This window comes from Notamacropus eugenii, chromosome 4 (assembly GCF_028372415.1).
Source record: "Notamacropus eugenii isolate mMacEug1 chromosome 4, mMacEug1.pri_v2, whole genome shotgun sequence".
Taxonomy (NCBI): domain Eukaryota; kingdom Metazoa; phylum Chordata; class Mammalia; order Diprotodontia; family Macropodidae; genus Notamacropus; species Notamacropus eugenii.
In genome coordinates, this window is record NC_092875.1 from 35945896 (window position 1) to 35967786 (window position 21891).

General features: G+C 43.6%; 1 protein-coding gene across 1 annotated transcript; it reads left to right on the forward strand.

Annotated features, from left to right (window-relative positions):
- The first annotated feature begins 2951 nt into the window (after positions 1 to 2951).
- On the forward strand, positions 2952 to 11908 carry ARPC3 (actin related protein 2/3 complex subunit 3). The gene is made up of 7 exons (XM_072600487.1): positions 2952 to 3269; positions 5795 to 5894; positions 8038 to 8114; positions 9390 to 9458; positions 10178 to 10304; positions 10703 to 10797; positions 11627 to 11908. The coding sequence occupies exons 1-7, from the start codon at positions 3264 to 3266 to the stop codon at positions 11687 to 11689; spliced, it is 537 nt and encodes a 178-aa protein (XP_072456588.1). The 5' UTR covers positions 2952 to 3263; the 3' UTR covers positions 11690 to 11908.
- The last annotated feature ends 9983 nt before the right edge of the window (positions 11909 to 21891 follow it).

The following is a 21891-nucleotide window of genomic DNA, read 5'->3' on the forward strand; positions in this document are numbered from 1 at the left end:
CTACCTCATCCAAATTCCTACCAAGGGCAGTTTTTGGTATTAGGGATGAACTTGACACACACAAAAGCTATCAAGAAAAATTTATTAAAAACGGAATTCAGAGGAGGGAAGACCTTCTGCGTGCCTTCCCCCGAAGGAAAGGGTAGCTTCCAGCATGGCCGCTGGAAGGACGACGACCAGGTCAGAATGAGGCAGGACACTTATAGAATTCTGAACTTAGTGAAGAAAGTTGAAATGTAGTGATTCCAAAACAATGAAGAATCATCGTCTTGAGGTGGGCCAAGTAAAACATGGCGGACATTGCAGAACATCTAAAAAACTATTTTGATTTTGCTGTTTCATCTCTTTTTTAGACTTCCTTAATCTGGCCAGGCTATCAACTACTCTGGGTCAGGTGTTGTGCTATCCAAGTAAAAACCAGTCCCTGCCCTCAGGGAGCTCACTGGCCAAAGGCTGGCATTCAGGCATGCTGCCCCTTGTAACTTTGTAAGTGGCAGGTCATGTGAAGGAACCTGAAAAATGGATCATTTTGCCCAAGGTCTCTCAGATCTGAGGCCCAAACCCAGGTTCTCTGGCTACAAATCCCATATTCTGTGGCACACTTGCTGCCCCCTGAATTCATAGGCTGGAAATGCAAAGCCTCTCCTAAAATTCCTGCTGAGCCTTTTTCCTGACCTAAGCGTAATGTCTATTAGGCTCATGGTGATAATTGATTTTTGAGTTGCAAGGTGCCTTCAGGGGTCATATAGAGGGCACCTTACCTCATCCACCCATTTTACTATGAGGAGACAAGCCCAGAATGATGGAGTGAATTCAAAGAATTGAATTTCACAATTGGAGAGGACCTTAGTGGCCAATCAACCTTGTCCCAGGTCACATCAGTTGTGCTGGGATCATAAAATTAGAGCCCAGAGGGATATTCATGGCCATGACTTGCCCCGGATTTCACATTTTGGGCAGTATTTGTGTACCTCCCAGAGATCTTTGGGGAGCAGATAGCAATATCTGGAGTCTTCAGTAACATCCTAAGGAGAAAAAATAGATGGTCTGCAGCTTTCTTCTGTGCCCAAGTTACAAGGCAGGGGAGACTGTAGATATTTAAGGACGAGACTATTTTTTCCCTTTTTAAATGCTCTTGTTGCTTAAATGAACACCCACTAGGTAGCCAAATTTAATTTGCATGTTGTTATTCAGTTGTTTCAACTGTGTCTGGTTCGTCATGACCCCATTTGGGGTTTTCTTGGCAAAGATACTGGAGTTGTTTGCCATTTCCTGCTCCAGTTGAGTTTACAGATGAAGAAACTGAGGCTAAATGACTTGCCCAGGGTTACACAGCTAGTAAGTGTCTGAAGCTAAATTTTGAACTCAGGGCTTCCTGGCTCCAGGTCTGGTGCTCTTTCCACTGCTTCATATCCTTATATAATAATATCCTACGTATTTTGTGTCATTCAGATTTTAGGTTTTCTCAGTACCCAAGATAGCATGTTACCTAAATATTTTATCTAACACATTTCAATGATCTATAGTCTCATCAGTCCAGTGACTGGGGCAGTTGTTGGGGCAAAAAGAAAAACCCAGAACACCTAGCTGCCAAGCCAGTGGTGAGTCTCTTGATAACCCTTGAAAATGTACTTAGAGACCATTCCCAGGACCATAATCAAAACCACCCCAGCTTGACAAGGACCTACCAGAGCTTGAGGTCCCCTGGCATAACCTTGAGAGGGTCTTTAGAGGTCACCAAGTCCATTTTCCAGATGAGGAATTGAGTCCAAAGGAGGTAAAATGAATTGCAGAAGGTCACAAAGCTAGTAAGTGAGGTAGCTCTCAAACCCAATTTGGCTTCCCACTAGACTAGGCTGAGACATCAGAGGAGGGTCTTGGGATGATTTCCTCAGGATGTAATCAATGAGGCTTTGATTTTTTTCTTTAAGTCACAAGTCCTAGATTTTTTTCTTCTTATCTGGAATTTTGTTGATGTCAAACTAGTAAAAAAAAAAAAATACAATCCTCTTTGACTTTATCCCAAGGTAATATAATGACCAGTCTATGTCTGGGAGTGTCATGAACCCCTTTGGCAGTATAATGAAACATATAGACACCTCAGAATAATGATTTTAAATAATAGAACATACAATAATACTGAAATATGGTTTTCATAATATTACATAAGTTCACAAACCCCAGGTTAATAACCCCCTGGTCTATTGCATTAAAAGGTTACAGATTTTGACAATTTAGTTTAAATTGCATATTAAACATATTTTTGTTGTGTGTGAATATGAAGTGTTTTGGTTTTTTTCCCTGCTGTCAAGATGCATTGTGCATTTTAAAATAAGCTGAAAAATGCACACCTAGGTTCTGGCTCTTGTGAGTTGAGGACAATTATTAGGATAGTGATTTGGGGGTGAGGCACCCCCACCTCCAAAAATCATGATGAACTGTGGGATGAGATGGGTGGGCCCCTCCCTCCTCATCTGATTTTCCCAATCCTTTCATTTCTTCCATGGCTCTTCCCTCATCCAGCCACATAGAAGCACACTCTTTCCACCCATTTTCCTATGGCCTTTTATCTTGACCTCTTTTCTGCTTCCCAAGACCCCCAAGTGCAGTTTTTAGACTTTTATTCTTTTAAAATATATGTAACTTCTCATTATAAAAATGTTCATATATTGTATTTCTTTATACTCCAGCTGCACTAAGAAATGAAGCCCCAAATACTAAGAAACTTGTGTTCTCCAGCGATGATTTTCTTCAAATAAGAAAATAAAACGCGCATTTTACAGATGAAAAAACTGAGGCCCAGAGGGGTTGGCTAACTGACTTTTGCCCGGGGTCACCCATTCCCTAAGAGGCAGGATTCGAACCCACACCTTCGTTTTCCCCAAGGCCAGCACCACGTGGGGCCAATTTCTTTAAAACAGGGGATGCTTGTGCTCGCCCCGCCCCGCCCCGCCCCGCCCCGCCCCGCCCCGCCCACGGCGTTGTGGTGCGCAGCCTCAGAAGCCACTGCAAGGAGCTCCAAGCCCTGGGCGGGGGGGCCTTCGCGCATGCGCACGGGCAGGCGAGCTCGGCGCCGCAGCTCTAGTTCTTTGGCTCCCTCTAGTGTTCCCGGCGGCCACACCGGAAGCGCGACCTCCTCCCGCCTCTGTCTCTTCCGGATCGCTTCCGGTTAGACCCCACCCGGCCGCTAGACCGGAAGTATCGGGGTCTCTGACAGGAACCAGAATCTTCTGCTCGCCCGAAGCCCAGGCCCGGCCGCCAAGATGCCGGTGAGGCGCGGGGAGAGGCTGAGGCCTTAGAGGGCCCCGGGGGCGGGAGCGACCCCGAGGAGTGCGAGGGGGCCGGCGGAGGAGGCCAGGGTGGGGGTCCGGCCTTGGGGGAGGGAGGCCGGTCTGGTGTGCGGGGGAGGACCTGGCAGCAAAGACCTCTGCGAGGTGGGGAAACTGAGGCACGGGAGCCCCCGAGGCCTTCCTCGTAGGGTAGCCGGCCTGGAGTTGGGGCGAGGAGATCGCCGCCCGGAGCTACCAGGAAACGGAGGCCTCGGAGGGGAGAGCGCGGTGGGTGTGGGATGGAGGCCTGGAACCCCAGCAGCCCCGCCCTTTTATTTGACAGGCGGGGACACTGAGGCCCGGCGAGGGCGGAGGGCCTCATTGGTGGGGGCTTGGAGACCCCCCAGTGCGGCCGCCTCCCTTGGTGGTCACGGTCACAGGTGGATCCTTGAGCCCGGCTCCCTGCTCTGATGGGTGGGAAAACAGGGCTACGAACATTAAAGACCCTTCTGTCCTTTGGGATTAATTGTCTAACTGACTTGGGGCTGGAGCCCAAAGAACGTATATGAACATATATAAAGAACAGGTCCTTCGTGGGACACAGGGAAACTGAGGCACGGGGGAGAGAGCAGCTCCTGGTGGTGATGGAGAGTCAGGGCCAGATGGAGGGATTCTCCCCCCAACCCCTTCCTTTGACAGTTAAAGGTGCTGAGAGGTGCGAGGGTGGCTGCCTCCTCCTGCAGCCAAACCTGGGAGTCCTCGAGTCCACCTTTCTTATTTGACAGATGAGGAAACTGAGGTGCACAGAGCGGGAACTTGGACCTTAGCCGGTCCAGCTTGGCCAGTATAAGGGGGCTGGGGCTGGAGAGGCAAAAGAACTGCCTCTCCTTAATAGAAACACAGAAGAGATTTGGCCAGCCCTCCTGGGGTCAGATGTTTTCATTTCACATAGAAGCGAAGTAACTTCCCCAAAGCCTCACAGAGAGTCGGATGTGAATCAGGAACTTGGACCCAGGCCCTCTGAGAGCAGCTCCAGTGTGCCGTGGGCCCCCCAGCCCCCCTACCTCATACTCTCCCTTCTCGGCTTCTGTATGCCTTTCCTTTTCTTTCCCAGCTCCAGACTCTGGCTGGATGGCGAAGCTCCTCTCAGTGTCTTCTCTCCCTCTTTTTGTCAGATTTCCTCTCGGGCTCCTTCGCTTACCGCACCTACAGCCTCCTTGTCACTCACAGTGGCTGTGAGAGGCCTGTTCCTGAATGACATCTCCTCTTTTTGTAGTGAGTCCAGATTTCCAAAGCTCTTTCCTCCAAGGACTCCAGCACTAGGATTTATAGAGGCAGATTGTACACTTGCATTATAGACTTGCATTAGATGATTAATAGAATCTCCATCACCTCTAAATCCTAATGTCCCTATTTTACAAATGATGTTCAGAGACTCCCAGTGTTGGACTTCAGTGGCTCCCTCTGTAATCCTCCCTCCAGGGCTTTTGAGCTCTGTGATCATTAGAGTCTTTTCCAGCCCTAATAATCTTTGATCCTGTGAAGATGTTTTAACCAGGAAGTATCAGCAACTCTTTCTCTTGGGTGGGTTGTCTTTTTTTCTTCAGTAAGATGCATCATTGACCTGCATACAAAATGTCTAGACCTTTGTGTGAAGAAGATCTGGGGGTTTTATTATCAGTCACCAGGGTGATATAACAGCCCAAAAAACAAATTCTCTTTTAGGCTCTACGGGTAATAAGTAAGTCACAGTGGCTGTGACCCAAGAGAGTCTAGGTCAGCTGAGCTCTGCCCTGCACATTGAGAGCATGGTGTCTATAGTTTAGGAACAACACTGACAAGCTGGAGAGCACCCAGAATAGGGTGACGTGGGTGCCCAGGGAACCTTGTCCTTCAAGGATCAGGGGGAGGAACTGCTAGTGTTCAGCCTGGAGAAGAGCAGGAGGAGGAGGGCTGGTTTCCTTATATGTCTGAGGGACCCTCATGTAGAAGGTCTGAGATTTATTCTGTTTGGCCAAAGAGGTGGAAGTACTGAAGAGGCAGACTTTTTGTCAAGAAAATTTTTCCAACAATTAAAACTCTCCACAGGTTGAGTGGTTCCTTTCAATGGAGAGAGCTGGTGGTGCCACAGTGCCCAGAGTTCAAGGTCTAGAATCAGGAAGACCCAAATTCAAATCCTTCCTCAGACACTTTTGAACTGTGTGACTCTGGGCAAGTCACTTAACCTTTTTCTGCCTCAGTATCCCTAACAGATGAAGAAAATAATAGCACCGATCTCCCAGGATTGTTATGAGGGTCAAAGGAGATATTTGTAAAGCACTTAGCACCTTGACTGGCACACAGTAGGTGGTATATAAATGCTTGTTCCCTTCACCCCACTAGAGGTCACCATCAAAGGCTAGATGATGGAGTGCTAGACATATTTACTTGATGACTTCTGAGTCTCCTTCTCAGGATGAGATTCTATGATTCTATGGTGTTTATCTCCCTGCCCCTTTTGTATTCTTACATGACTGAAATTGCAGGCATACCACTCCTCTCTCATGGATCCCGACACCAAACTCATTGGAAACATGGCACTTTTACCCATTAGGAGTCAATTTAAAGGACCAGCTCCAAGAGAAAGTAAGTCTATATTCTTTTTCTTTCATTTTGTAAAAAGTGGTTTTGTGGAGTGAGGTATCAAGGTAACCATTCAACCCTAGGAAATTGTGAACGTGGAAAATTTTTGTCATCTTCCTCAGCTCAGGCTGCTGTTTGTACCTTCTGGTTGCTTAGAATGACTCTGTATCCTGGGCCTGTGAAGATGACTTTTAAATTCCATCTGCCTAATTAAGTACTTTATTCTCATTTCACTTCCTTGTTTAAAATTTCCTTGGGAGTTGGAAGGAAGAGAATAACAGCTTGACTCCAGAAAAAGCTCCTGATCCAGACTGCTCTGCAGACTGCTACTGTGTCACACTTTCTTCCTCTTTAATGCTTAGAAGTCTTAACCATCTAAAACCACTTCCTTGTCTAGCCTTCTCTTGGGCCCTCATTGTCAGCACGACTATACATATCTATATAGACATATCTACATAGATATATGTATAAATATATATATGCACACATATATACATATATATGTATGTATGTATGTATGTATAGCTGCGTCTGCACTCAGTATAGCTCCATAGATGCCTTCTGTTAATGTTACTGAGCTCCAGTGTTTATTTACTGGTAGTTTTCCTCCTTTTAAAATGTTTTCTTTGTCTCTTGGCTCTTTAGTTTTGGGAACATAGACCTGCTTTGTTAGGCACTGCCCTGGACTATCCTGAAACATTTTGAGTTCCCCATGAAACATGCAGGGCAGTGCCCTGCTGACTGCTGACACAGATTTCCATTCTGTGTTTCCAAGGTTATGGTTGTATTCATCCGTTTAACTCTGCCCTTGTCCCTTTCTTCTTTCAGGCTTTTTAGCTCTTAGTTTAATTTTAGTTTCAACACCAGTTTATTGCTCTGTCAACTTAATGCATTTCAGTGAGTCATCTCTCTTAATAGATTTTGAGATGAAGGAAGAGGAAGCAGATGGAAGATAGCATATAAAAGAACATAACGCATAAAAAAATCACAGAGCACTCCTATCAAGCCAGATTCTGTGAGAGAGAAACCCGGGCCACTAAAATTCCTTTTTGGCATATTGAATAAGAGAGAAGTCTTCAGTACTGGCACAGAGTTCAAGGCAGATGAGTGGATAGTACTGGATTTGGAGGGAAAAACGGAATTAGAATTCTGACCACTCTTGTCACTCTGTGACCTTGAGGAGATCACCATCCTCTGTACCTCAGGTAGTTTGTAGGACCATCTCTACCATCTCTGTTGTCACAGGTGTTCCTAGGGGCACAGTTAGAGTAACTACATAGAGGCCTCAGGATTCCAGTGACCATCACTGCACTCCCTAGGACTAGATTAGAGTCGGACTGGCCTGACAGATTAGGGAATGGGAGGTGAATGACCATTTCTTTGCCTTGCTGAATTATGGTCCCAGTGACTCCAGTACCAGATGCCTTCTTGTGCTCTGAAGAAGTCAGCACACAGCCTTTGTTCTTATTTTAAGCAAGAAGAATTGGAGAGATTTGGTGAAAAACATATTGTGAGCCAACTGCAGCTTCTTCTGTGGTTGTTGGCCTTCATTCTTGAATGACATCAGCATGATAAGGTGAAGAGGTCCCTCTCTAGAATTCAGTTGAAATTCCTCTCTAGGGTGTCCAGGCTGCAGGATCATTTTTCCTTTCTTCTGCAAGATAAGAGATACTGTACTGGATTTAAAATGATTAACTCTCCTGGCATTGCTGAAGCCAGCTGCTAGGTATCAAGGCCCCAGGATTCTGACATTTTAAACAATGAGAAAGTGAAAAGGACAAAATGACCAAAGAAATCACATACCTAAATCTCTCTGTCACAATAGTATTTCTGGCTTTTCTCAAGACTAGGACACGTGCACATATGGTTTTTTTTTTTAATCATGGTTTTTATAGATTTCTGTTTCCATATCCCATCATAGTTGCAGATCATAGGTGAAGTTCACTTTCAGAGGTGTGAAGTAGATGCCTATTTTGAAGAATATATTTTCCCTAGAATTTGTATCCAAAGTCATAATATTTTAGTTACCATCTTATATTTTCTTCTCTTTGAAAAGCTATTAGAAATCTCCCCCCCACTACAACAGATACACATACACACACGCTGTTTTACTGTTGGTTAATTTTTCTTTTTGCCTCTTGCTTAGCAAAAGACACAGATATTGTGGATGAAGCTATCTACTATTTCAAGGCCAATGTCTTCTTCAAAAACTATGAGATTAAGGTAAATCCCAGCTTTTCATATTATTGATAGCACTTCAAGTACATGCCTACATCTCTAGACCCTCAAATCCTGTGTACTTGGAAGGGAGGCTGGAGGTGAGATTAAAATGTTTATTACAACCAATGACTTAAAGTTTCTAAAGTCAAAATTTATACTTCCTGTGCTTAAGCAAAGTAGAATTTTTAAATTCTTCAGATTTTAGACACAGACTAGTCCAAACATGTAATCATGATAATCTGTATTCTGAATACAGCCTCTAAACATGGTTATAATCTGGGTGGATTCTAATATTACTTCCTGACCTTGTTGCTTACCTCCTACTTGAATGCCTCATCTTGGTGTGGAGGGACACCAGGTGGGCTTTGAGGACAGACAGCCCAAGACCAGTCCTGCTCACTGAGGAGATGGGCAGCATCAGAAATTTTATCTCCAACTGATTGGACTTTTTGGCCATAGCAACTTAAGAACAACCTGTCCTGGGTTGTGGAGGGCTCGAAGCCTGCCGCAGTGCAGGGAGCCTCTGTGCTGATAATAGTCACAGACCTTGTGAAGTCTTATGAACTTCTTCATGCTCTCTAAAGATCCCACATGTAACAGATGGGCAGGATGGGGAGGGAGTGGGGACAGGTTTGTTTTTAAAGCCAAGTCAAAGTAAGACTTGGCTAGATGACTCTCTTGCACGATGTCAGTATCCATTAGCTTTTTTTACATTTTCCTTCTGGTTAGGCAAAGCAGTGGGACTAGCTGTTCAAGAATGAGTCATATGTGAAATAAATGCTTCCTCCTTAGAGAGTCAGGAATGTTCCTGCTCTCTGCAGGGCTCCTGAAGAAAATAGAATTTTCAGAATTTGTCCAACATATAGGGGGGCCTTTGAACTCTTAGGAAGTGGCAATTACTCCTGCCTCCACAAGATGATGGGTTCCTCAGAGGCCTTTAGGGAACAAGCTTCTGTTTAAAATGGGCAGAAGGGGACTGAGAGGGATGGGAGGAGAAACAAAGGCTCAGTACGGAAGCAGTCAGCCCCCTCCCCAGAAGTGGACAGAAGTGAAAGGGGATTTTGGAAATATCTGAATTTGAAGGATATGAATTTTAGCAACTCTGTTTGCAGACTGTCATCATTTTCTCATCGTGTCATACAGATTGAGGATGCTATTATTGCCATTAGGTTCATTTTCAATATCTAGTAGGTAGAAAATGCTTCTTTAATTTCATAGTAAAGTTGATTTATTTTAAGAATCTGTAACTGACTTGCCTTCTGTTCCATTACTTTGTAGAATGAAGCTGATAGGACATTGATCTACATAACTCTTTACATTTCTGAATGCTTAAAGAAACTCCAGAAGGTAATCACTCAGTTGACTTTGAATTAGGGGAAATTAATGGGAATCTGCGATAAGTTTTTGTCTTCCTTGGTAGATGTGGTTTTTGTTTCTTTGTATTTTACTGCTTTAGTTTTTTTATAGCACCTTACTTTCCAAATTCCTTTCTCCTAACCGGTGAGCCATCTCTTAAAATAAAGAGGAAAGAAAAAAACCTCAGTTCATCCCAACTAACAAGCACACAAACTGAGTTTTCAAGCATATTTAGAGTTCTACACCCATATTACCCATGCCTGCAGAGGAGGGAAGTGTATCTTCTCATCTCTTTGGCTAGATCTTGAATCTACTTAGAAGTCAGAGGACAAATAAAAGATATCTCCTGACTTGAAGAAGCCAGAGTTTGTAGGAAAGCCTGAATGGGCTTCTCTAAGGCTGGAACAGTTGACCAAAGGAAAAACCAGAGGAACCTTGTAACATTACAAGGAGTCTATATCTCGGATAAGTCATTTAGCCTCTTATTCCTTGTTTCCTCTTCTGTGAAATGAGAAGGTCTCTCCAGGTTATTGGAAAGACCCTTGCTAGTGACCAGTCCTGTGTAGGAAGCTGTTTCTTTGGGTACAAATCAGTATTTACAGATATAAATGCTCATGGTAAGCTTTTAGTAATTTAGATTTGGATATCCTTTGTGAATCTCTTGTTACCATAAATCCTGTAAAACATATGGTTTTGGTTTTGTTTTCCAGTGCAATTCAAAAAGCCAAGGAGAGAAAGAGATGTATACGTTGGGAATCACCAATTTTCCTATTCCTGGAGAGCCGGGTTTCCCTCTTAATGCAATTTATGCCAAACCTGCAAATAAGCAAGAAGATGGTAAGAATAAGGTGTCCACCTTCTTTATTAGGCCTGAACTTGCTCATGCTGGAAGGGTTCATCCTCCAGTTGGCTTAAAACATACTTTGCACACATTCATCTCTTCTTTCCATGGCACACAGATTGAAAGTGCATCCGTTAGCCTTCAGATTATTTTATTAGTCACACCTACAAAAGTCAGATGTAAGTTTTGGCAGTGAGAGCAGTGGAATTTTCAGTATAACACATTTGTTGAGCCAGAGGAAAAGTCCTTTCTCAACAGATGTTTATTGTAATCCTGATTCCTTACCCCATGGGAATGGATAACAACATGTTGCCTCCAAAACAAGGCCTCCGTGTTCATGGCTCATGTCACCAATGATGTTCATCTAAGAATTCTTCATGCCATTTGTTTTCAGAAGTGATGAGGGCCTACTTACAGCAGCTGCGGCAAGAAACTGGGCTGAGGCTTTGTGAGAAAGTCTTTGATCCTCAGAGCGACAAGCCCAGCAAGGTGAGATAATCTTTTTGGCTCGGTAATTTGACTTCAAGGTTTGTTTGGTGGTGACTCTTAAACACCCTCCTTCTTATGGATCCTCATGGATCTTAGGTAACAGTGAATAGCTAAGTGGGAGAAGTGGGCACATAGTGGTTCTAGGTCTGGCCATGTGAAAAGTTAGCATGGCATAATAGAGAGAAAACTGCTCTTTAGGACAGGACAACCCTGAATTCAAGTCGTGCTGTGTGGACTGGCCATGTAACCCTGGACAAGAATTTTGAGCTCTTGAGCCTCAGGGGACCTCTTGAGACTAGAAGTTGTGGAACCACTGCTGATCTCCATCCTTAGAGGGACAGTTTTCATTGAGAATTCCTTACACCAGTGAAATTTTAAAAATACTGGGTTGTAGGCCTGGTGATGTATTCGTGGTCTGAGATCTATCCTTACCAAGTTCAGAGAGACTCAAAACAGACTGGCCTATGGGAGATGCAATTTTTAGTCACAGCCACTCTGGAAGCCCATCTGCTGAGATATGGAGGCACTGCAGGCTACATAGGGGGATAGAAGGGCCCACTCCAGTAACATGGCAAATCCTTGAAATATTGAAGTAAAGACAGAGGGCAAGACTTTGAGATCCTTGCACCTTAGATTGAATGGTCTTTGTGTGCTGGGCACTGCCCTTAGTGAGGGAAGGGGGTTGTCATCCAAGAGAATAGGGGGTTTAGAGTGGAACCTTTATTGTGAGAAGATACTACTTAAAAGGGGTGGACAGAAGATGACTTGACGAAGACATGACGCCATCGTTCTTTGACTCTGCACTTCTTTTCCCTTTTCCCCTTGTTAGTGGTGGACTTGCTTTGTGAAGAGGCAGTTCATGAACAAGAGTCTTTCCGGGCCTGGACAGTGATCAGATCTTGTGCCGTCATCCACATTGCAGAAGCATTCAATGTTTGGCAGCAAGATGTACACAGTTCTTGGCCTTCGTTTCATAACATTTTATACCAAGGAATAGGAGACACATCCTTACTGGAAAAGCCCTTTATTAATGATGTTGGGGTTTAAGGATCACTGAGAATTTTTGCAATGTTAAGCTGGTGCTTAATGATAATAAAAAAGATTTCTTAACATTCCATGTCTGATACTGTTTCTTTATTCTCCGTTAGCCACATAACTTCTGTAGGAGTTTAGTTGTTTGGGCAGAGATTTGATTGAATTTGTAAATCTTTGTCAGGTATACTTTATCTCTGGCCAGGAACATATAATTTCTGTTCTCATGTGCCATCTTTTTTGAAATTGCTAAGCTTTGCTGATGACTTTTGTTTTTATATCAGTGGTTCCAGGATATAGTGCTCCCCAAAATTGAACTCACTCTTAACAAAAAAAATTACATACAAAAACAACTAATACGGTGACCTCCTCTAACAACTTGTACAGTATTCTGTTCCCATAGTCCCTGTCTTCTCTGTTGAGAGATAAAAGGTCAGCTTCATCATCTGCTACAATCTAAGAAACTGTGTAGGACAGTGGAAAGAATATTGGATTTGGAGTTGGAAAACCAGGGTGCCAGTCCCAGCTCTGCTGCGCACTATGGGCAAACTCATCTCTGTGGATTTCATGTTCCTTGTTTACACAATGGTGGGGTGGGGTTACATCACTTCAAAAACCTTGTCCCTTCCAGGTTTAAATCTATGATCCTGTGATTATCTTAACCAGCTTTTCACTTCCCAAGTAAATCTTTTGCTTTTCATCATCTTTGTTGAAAACATTGTCTTGGGTCTTCATAAGGAATAAAAATCCATAGGTTGCTGTCTACTCCAGTGGAGGGAATACCCACATTGGTCAGGTCATTTACCCACCAAGCATAAAATTACCTTTGTAGGCTCTGAATGTTGGCCTCTGGAGTGTGATTTCATTAGACTTGAGATGGGTACAGTTACAACAGCCTATTCCAAGTTGAATTATTATACCCTTCCTGGGCTCACTCTCCTAACCCCAACATTGGTGTGGCCAAGTCCCAGAAGACTACAGCACATGAATGATAGGATTAGAAATTCCACCCCTGCATGTATCCCCATCTGATGAGTTCCCCAATGTCAATCAACCAGTTGACACTGATTAGCTTTTACAAAAGGGTGTATGCTAAGAAGATGTAGAATGAACAGTAGTTACAAATCACCCCCCAAACTAAGGGCCCATTCTTTCCTTACATACACAAAGTGTCTGGAGGGAAATGTACTCAAGCTTAGGTCAGAGGGAGAACTTGTAAGGACCACAGCTTTGCTGTGGTTCCTGGACCAGGGAGTAATTTTCTCTCTTCATAGAGTCCCAATATGGATGTGGTGCTGCTGATGGGAGAGTTGCCCCCTTGTCTAGCTGGACTACCTCCTTGTAGAAGGCATTGTCTTCTCTGACAGGTCAATCATCTGTTTGGTTGGATGAAGGAGGTCTGACCTCAGCTACTGCTGCTACTGGCTCCTACGGTCTCTGCCACCAACTGGGCTTGCAGAGGGCTCTCTGATGGCTCTTCTGACCTTTTGGAAATCACAAGGTTGTAGTTTATCAGGTCCCTTCTAACTCGGAACACTCACTGACCTAATATTAGAAAGAAACAAGTACTATATGCTTAACGACATGTGACAGCAGGGTGGGAATAAGGGCAGCCTGCCTGTTCCCCACCCGTTGGCTCATTTCCCTTACTCTAAAGCTGCCAGAGAAGAGAGCAGAGATGTTCCCTTTGAATCTCAGGATACCCTCAGTTCCAGCTCCTAGGCCAATTAAAAGACTGCACCATCATAGCACCAACCTTTTAGTCACTTGGTGTTGGAATGCAGATGGAAACTGAGCAGGGAATATTGTGCACTATCTTTCTAACCCACCAGGAAAGGCAAATTCACGCATGCTTTAAAGACTAGATCCTCGTTGACTAGTTCCTCCCATTGCAAAAGATTTGGTTTTGGGAAATGAATGGAATTTTGTTGTAACCGTGCTTTGTAAAGGAGAAATGTGACTTTAATTAAAATTTCTAGCTTTTTATTACCGGCTTTGCCGGCAGGGGGAGCAAGAACATTCCAAAAGCAACCACAGGGATGGATTCGAAAACTCTTAAATACAGATTAAACAAAGGTAATTGAAAATTCTCGAAAGATTTCTGACATTTTAGAGGGTTGGGAAAATACATAATTTCTCTGATACTCTTGACTAATTCTGATTGTCCAAAAAATCATTTGTTCTGTAAGAATTGGTATAGTGACAAGGCAAAGGTCTGTGTGTGCACAGGATGATGAAATTTAGAAATGGGCAGGACCTCGGAGGTCAACTAGTTCAAGCCCCTAATTTTACAAAGGAGGCTGACAGAAGAGTCTCTAGAATAATAGAAACCACACTGGATTTGGCATCAGTTTGGGGCTCTCCCTCTTACTAGCTATAATACTAGCAAAATCTTTCACTTTTCTGGATTTCAGTCTCTTCATTCTTAAAATTGGGGTTTAAGGTCATCTGTGGTTTCCAACTGTTTTGAGCATGACTCCTTTTAAAACATTAAAAATTTTTTTTGGATTTGGTCACATTATTCTAATTCTCACTATTCAAAGTAATAATTGTATATAAAAGATGGTCATTAGTTCCCATGGAAATAGTCAAGGAAATTCAATTCATGCAACTCTTAGGATGAATTCCTTATTGGCATTAATCAAGATGAACTCTAGTTGTATCTAGTTGATTGAGAAAAATACATAATAGGTTACGGACTGTGTGATATAACTTGTGAGAAGATGATCCCAAATGTTCCTTCTAAATCCAACGCTCTTTGATTTTGCCTGTAGCTAGGCACTGGACCTGAAATCACGAAGACCTGAGTTCAAATCCAAACAACATTCAAACACAAACTCTAAACAGGCTGAATTTGAAATAGTCTCAGACAGAAGGTACTGATAATAAGGGGGATTGGGAAAGGCTTCTTGCAGAAGGTGGGATTTTACCTAAGACTTGAAAGAAGTCAGAGAAACCAGGAGGCAAAGATAAGGAAGGAAAGATGGGGTAGGAGGTGGAATAGCCAATGAAAATGTCCCCCAAAGCTCTGTCCTAGGCCCTTTCCTCTTTTCACTATGTATTTTATATATATATATATATATATATATATATATATATATAAGCACATCCGGCCCTAGTCTCCCTCCCTAGTTCCTGCCTTTTAGACATTGAGTGTCCTGGAGATATTTCTCATTCCAATATGCCTGTAACAGGAATCCATTATAATTTCCCTCAAGCCCACCGCTCTTCCAAACCTCCTGCTACCATTATGGGCACCTTGACCTTCCCAGTCATGCATGTCAGCAGTCTTGGTTTTGTCCTAGACATCTCACCAGGACTCAGCCCACATAACCAATCTTGAGTCAAGTCCTGTTTCTGTTCCCACAGTATCTCTGAAGTCTACTCTTCATTCACAAAGACATTGCCCTAGATCAGGCCCTCCTCACCTCTCCCTTGGACAATTGCAATTAGTTTTTCATCAGTCTCCAGACACCAATGCATCATGTGCAAAGCCATCAAAGTGATTTTCCTAAAGTTAAAGTCTGTTCTCTCTCCCCATCTTCTCCTCCTGGCTTACCTGGCTCCCTTCAAGTCCCTGTTAAAATCCTGCCTCCTACAGGAAACCTTTCTCAAATCCCTTAGAACCTTCCCTCTGCTGATGGTTTCCTATTTATCCAGGAGGTAGCATGTTTATACAGTTGTTTGGGAGCTGTCTTCCCATTATTATACTGTGAGCTCTTTGAACGCAGGAATTGTCTTTCGCTTTTCTTCATTACCCCCGTGCTTTCTTTGCACAGTGCTGGAATGTAGTAGGTCTTTAGTAAATGCTTGTTGAGTTGACTTACATGCTTATTCACATGGATGAAAGCATTTATTAAGCTCTTACTGTAGTCATAGTTGTTGGGTTTGTCTATCGTTCTTGAAGAGGACCATGACATCAAGATGATGACGTGACTTGCACTTGACTTTGATTTGAGTGAGGGAGGGCTGTGCAAAATCACCAACCTCACTTTCTTCTCCTGAGCCATGTGGGTCCAGTGGCCTGACATTCATCAGGATGACTGGAGATGACCCAGGATGCAGTGTGAGACCCTGGCCCTTTCAAGCTAAGGTCATATCACATAGCACTATGCTAAGCTCCAGGGGTACAAAGACAAAAGTGAGACACTGCCTGCCTTCAAGTAGCCTATATTCTTATGAGGGAGACAATCCATATAGGGGAGTGGTGACCAGGAGGAGGGAGTTTTTGCTATGGGATGAAAAGTGTAACAAGAAGGTGCAATGAGGCAATGGTTGTGTTTATATGATTCCAATTTTCAGAGAAAAAGGTGAAAGTCTGGGAGTTGGGGAGGGTATGGATGAAATATGGAAAAGAAGATGAAGCTGCCTGGTGTTAGAGAGAGCAGAACAGAGCAGCTAAACTAACTCTCCTTTCTTGATAGAATGTGAACCCTCTCAGGCTGGTGATATTTCATTTTTGTCTTGTGTTACCAACCCTGAATCTGGTACATAGAAGGTGCTTGATGACAGATAGCTAAATGCAATATAATCTGAGCAGGAAGAGAGTGCTAGGGGAGAACAGGTTGGGGGTGGGAATCTAGAAGGGGGAAGTGTAGGAAGTGACATGTAAGTTAAGCCTCAAAGGTTGCTAAGGGTTCTAAGAGGCAATGTTGAGAAGAGAGTGTATTCCAGGTACTGGCTACAGCCTGGGTAAAGGCAGGAAGGTGGGAGAGGGTAGGCCAAGTTCAGGGAAAAGCAAATAGACCAATTTGCCTGGAATGAACCATGCAGAAAGGATCAGTTGGTGATTGTCCTTCGTTCTTGAAGAGGACCAAAATGACCTCACTGCGTTAGAGTCAAGTTACAGTGTGTCCAGCTGTGGTTGATCAGACCCATGAGCTTGGAATGCTCTACCATAGGTTGGGGAAAAAAAGTCCACATGAACATCTGAGGTGGATTCTATACATTTGTTCATCTTGAGCTTCCTTTGAGCTACTTCAATTCTACTTTAATCGTAGAGCACAGTACCTTCTCCAATGAGGACAAGCCATGTCAGGAGGTCCTCTGCCAATGTCTCTCATGTCACACAATCAATTCCAAAGGGTACAAATGTGCAAAAAAGTCTGGAAAAGCAGGCTAAAGACTCAGGATGTGTGTGTGGTTAATGAACATGCTATTCTGGTTCTCTTGTTTTGCAAGACTTCATACAAATCTTTCCGTGATTCCTTGAATAGACCTATTCTCTACATACACTGTCCCTCCTCTAGAGTCAATGACATGGAGAGGGTCCAATTATCTTGTGGGCAGGCAAACATTACTCAGAATCCCCCAAATTTCTATGACATTTGACCTTGAAGGCAAAGAATTCTTGGTGGTGAGATGAACTGTCTGAGGAGGGAGAAGGAATACAACTCTGACAGTCCATATTGGTCAGTTGCCATGTTGTCTGGGCCCTGTTCCTGTTTGCCAAGCCTTGTCAGGTCAGGAACAAAGGACAATGGAGATAAAGAAGTTAGGTGAAACCTGAGGTGTCCAAAAGCCATAAGCAAGAACAAGGCAAAGCAGACATGGGTGCAAATAAGGATGCTAAGCAGATAGACCATGGCATCTGTAAGACCTATGAACTGGCCCATGACACCTTTCCTCCCCTACTCTTTCCCTGGAGTAGAAAACCATTCTCTGTTTATCTGTCAGATCATATCCTGGAACTTTTCTTTTTGAACTTGGAGAGAAAGTGAGTAGCAGGTAATGTGGGGGTGGTGTGCCATGTTTGCCTGAAGGTACCTTGGGGCAGAGGAGTGGATTCCCTTTTCCCTCCTCTCTATTGCAGTCCATTCTTTTATAGTAAAAGCCAGTTCAGAATTTGCTAAAAAGCAAAAACAAAACCAGCTTCTCTTTATCTGAAAACAAAATGCATTATAAAAATACATCTAGCAAATAAAACCTAAAAAGCAAGAAACTCATCTGGGTAAGGGATGCCACTTATGCAGGCAATGATGAAGCAGGAAAGGGGGAGGAAGTGGGAAGAGGGTAAATTCACTAGGTCTCAGTAGCTGTACAGCCACGGAAACAGGCTGATTACTCCTGAAGCAGATCCCACTGGGTTCATGATTATATTAAATTAGGAGTAGCAGCATCCATCATTTGCACTGGGCTGACCATCTGCACTCTCCAGTCCTTTCTTCTACAGAAGGTTCAAGAGTGGTCCTCTGTAGCTTCTATCTCCAATGATCCTTCAGTCCCTCCTTCCAAGTGGAAAAACTACCCTTCCCTTTAGTCTTCCTTGCCCATTAGGGGCTCCATGTTCTAGTCTCAGTTCAGTTCAGTTCACTCGTTCTTCAGTTGTGTCTGACTCTTTGTGAGCCCATTTGGGGTTTTCTTGAGACATGGGAGTGGTTTGCCATTTCCTTCTCCAGCTCATTTTGCAGATCAGGAAACTGAGGCAAACAGGATTAAGTGACTTGCCCAGCGTCACACAGCTAGTAAGTGTCTGAGGCCAGATAAGAACTCATGAAGATGACTCTTCCTGATTCCAACCCCAGTGCTCTATCTGTCCAAATTGTTTCATTCTTTGGTTCCTGTTTTCTCTTCACTTTAAAGCATCTGTGGTCAACCCAAACACATGCATTTACTTGTGTGTATTTTGGTTGCAGTCAGAAGAGGCCACTGGGGGATAAGCTTTGGCTCTTCTGCACGTATAGAAGGAGATTGACTAAGAAGTTTTCTCCCTAGTTTGGGGTGAAGATTTTAATTTCTGGACAATGGTTACAAGAGAGAAATCTCTTCTTTAACTGGAAATATTAGTTCATTTTATATTCTATTAATAATTCTTTAAACAAACCAAAGACCAGTGGTAGAATTCTGTGTAGATCTGCGGTCATGATTTCTGGACAAAAGTAAATCTGTGGATTATTGTAACTGGGTGGAGCTGACAAAACAAAATCTCCAACTCAGGCTCCCGGAAGAGGGAAGGGAGGGGAGAGCCAGGTGTATTGCCCTGAAGGCAACAAGTCTCTCTCTCTGGCCTGACTGGTTGGGAAGGAATCCGAGGAGAGGGAAGGCCCTTTCCTAAGCTGGTGGGTGGAGATAAACATGATCTGAGTGGATTCTGGTGGGGGAAGAGATTTGAAGTGGAAGTGACCAACCCAGCAGTCAACCTTACTCTCTGCAGAAACACCTTGAGGTTACAAATGGTTGAAATTCTAGGGTGGGTACCTTTGGCAAAAGTTTTGAATACTCCCTTCTAAATTCTCAGCTTTCCCCTAGGATACTGGCTGATTCTTGGTCTCCTGCCCATATCAAGCCAGGAAGATAAGTGAATGGGCCTCTGGTGCACTGGGATCCAAATTTCTTGAAGTTCCTTGGAAATGCATCCCAAAGTAGGTGGTAACCTCCATCTAAAGTTGAGTACCAACCTTAACATCCCTGATTCCTTCTCCCACTGTTGGACACACTGTGTGTTGCTATTATGAATAATAACTGACCAATTTTGTATAGAGGAGTCCATTTTCATTATTATGATATCTTTAGGATAAAGTCCTTGAGATGGGATTATGAACTCCAAAGGTAAGATTTGTGAGTTTCATCTTAAATTGCCATCCAGCTCTCTAAAAATTTTGTACCAATCTATAGGCCTTCAGGCAACAATTCCCATTTGTTTAGCTTTTTAAAATTTGCTGAGCACTCCTCCCAAAAACCGTATGAAAGAGGGAGTGTAAATATTATTATCTCTATTCCAGAGTAGAGGGAATTAAGATTAAGTGACTGGCTCAGAGAATGGCTAGGAAGGGTCAGAGGTAGGATTAGAACTGATGCCTGATGCTAAATCCAACTCTAGCGTCGTGTCACATTGCCATATTGCCACATTGTCACAAACAAAGTTTTTGTGGTTCAGTCATTTATCAGCTGTGTCTGACTTTTCGTGATCCCATTTGGGATTTTCTTAGGGAAGAAATTAGAGTGGTTTGCCATTTCCTTCTCCAGCTCATTTTACAGATGAGGAAACTGAGTCAAACAGGGTTAAGTGACTTGTCAAAGGTGACACAGCTAATAAGTGTCTGAGTTGAACTCAAGAAGAAGAATCTTCCTGACTCCAGGTCCTGTACTCAATCCACCTGGCCCACCAAGGTTAGCAGATCAAACAAGAATTTGTAAAGCCCTTAGCATAGTGCCTAGCACAGAGTAGGTACTTAATAATTACTTGTCCCCATCAGTCAACAAGCATTTAGTAAGTACCTTCTATGTACTAGGTGCTGTGAAGAATCAGTTTCTGCCCTCAAGAAGCTTATAGTCAGTCTTGAGGAGTTTACATGATGCTAAGGTTCAGTAATATGGAAAGAGGCCTATTGTTAGAAATAAACTGAATGGATGAGCTGTTTTTTGTTTTAGAAGTGGTGAGTCGAATTGTGACTGCACTAAATCTTCAAGAAATATAAGGAGAAATGCCAAGGAGGCTTGGGAGTAGAGAGTGGTCAAAGAGGTGCCAGTCCTGTGTAATGGGATAGGTTTAGCTCAGGGGGAAAGAATATAGCTAGCAATTTCCCCAGCTTAGGCAAAGGTCTGGAAACATACCCTCAAATCAACTTTTAAAAGACTAATTCGAGTCCAGATTTCACAGAATAAAGACTGTGAAGTTTGGATTCAGTCAAAGGGCTGTACTTGAGGACCTATAGGACCACATGTGGCCTCCAGGCTGCAGGTTCCGCACCCCTGGCCCTAGTTCTACCAAGTTCTAAGTTTTCCCTTGGACTCAGGTCCTGGGCACCCTGACATTTCAGGGTTTTCTTGTTGGGCTGCCAGCAACATCCTGGCCTGGACTCCTACCTCCAACGTTGCCCTGGTGAGCTTGGACTCAGGTCCAGGTCTGAGGACTCCCACAGCCTCCTCCTAGAACTGCACAATCAAGGGCAGATGAAACAGATCAAATCCCAAGCCCATTTGGCATAGCCATAGGGCCTAAAAGGAGGTCTTTCCCCTCCCCCCAGTTCAATTCATGGTGATGGTCCTGTAGGTGACTTACAGGGTCTTCACCCCTTTGGAAACCACCAGAATGAGCGAGTGAGACTGTGCCAATCTGGCAGTTTTAAAGATGTAGCCCATTCAGGCTACACAGTCAGTGAAGAAGGCTGCTCCCACCCACGTGGGAGGAGAAGGCAGAATGTGTTCTCCCAGAAGCAGGTTCCTGGCATCTCTCACATGGGCATGCACAGAGCAAAGCCCCATTACACTAATGAAGTCAGAGGTCCAGGCCCTATCTCATTTTTAAGATTATTACTGGGTACTAAGTTCAGTTTGCAAGGGCTGTCAGTACCGTATAAATTTAATTACCCTGGGCCACAGCTCTTATCACCCCTCCCTAGCTGTGGAGTTGCAGCCAACTATCTTCAATTATGCCAGGATATCAAAAGAATTCTATTATTTATGCTAACTTTATACCGACTTGGCATCCCATATCCTGGAAAATCTTAATTCAGCTTTATAAGTATATTCACAAAGACTTAAAAAAAAGTTGTCAGTGATAGATTTAAAACATAGAAGTCTGAGTTATTAATTACTTGTGTTAGCCTTGGCTGTTTGACACTCCCCCCATCCATTCACCCCCTCCTCACTGATCCTGTATGAAGTTCCCCTTTGGCCAGTTAAATTACAATTTGGAGCAGCACCAGCCTGGGTTGGCCTTTTCTGCAAAGAGAGAGCATCACTTTGTAGAAGGTAGGTGAATGTATGCACTGAAGAGTCCAGGCAAATTCTGTTTGCCCTAAAGTTACTTTTCCACTTAAAGAGAGGACCATCGTTGCCAGGAGATACTTAACCAATGGTGAGTAATGTTTCCCTTTAAACCATTTCTAAGTGGCTTGTTTTCCCCTTTGTACAAAAGACAGATCTGGGGGAAACATAAAACTGGCTTGGGAGAAACTTCCCTTTTTTTTCATATTGTAATAAGCTTAGAAATAAGTCTAAAGGCTGGAGGTGGGGGAGTAGTGAAGGGCGGGATCTCTCCCCATGAAGTGCTATCCATCAAATATATTTGACCACAAGATATGCACACATTATATTAGTCCTGCCCTCCACAATTAGTAG

Coding starts and splice junctions, on each gene's coding strand:
- ARPC3 (XM_072600487.1), top strand. Junction 5,895..8,037: donor AGGACCAGCTCCAAGAGAAA/GTAAGTCTATAT, acceptor CCTCTTGCTTAG/CAAAAGACACAGATATTGTG. Junction 10,798..11,626: donor AGAGCGACAAGCCCAGCAAG/GTGAGATAATCT, acceptor TCCCCTTGTTAG/TGGTGGACTTGCTTTGTGAA.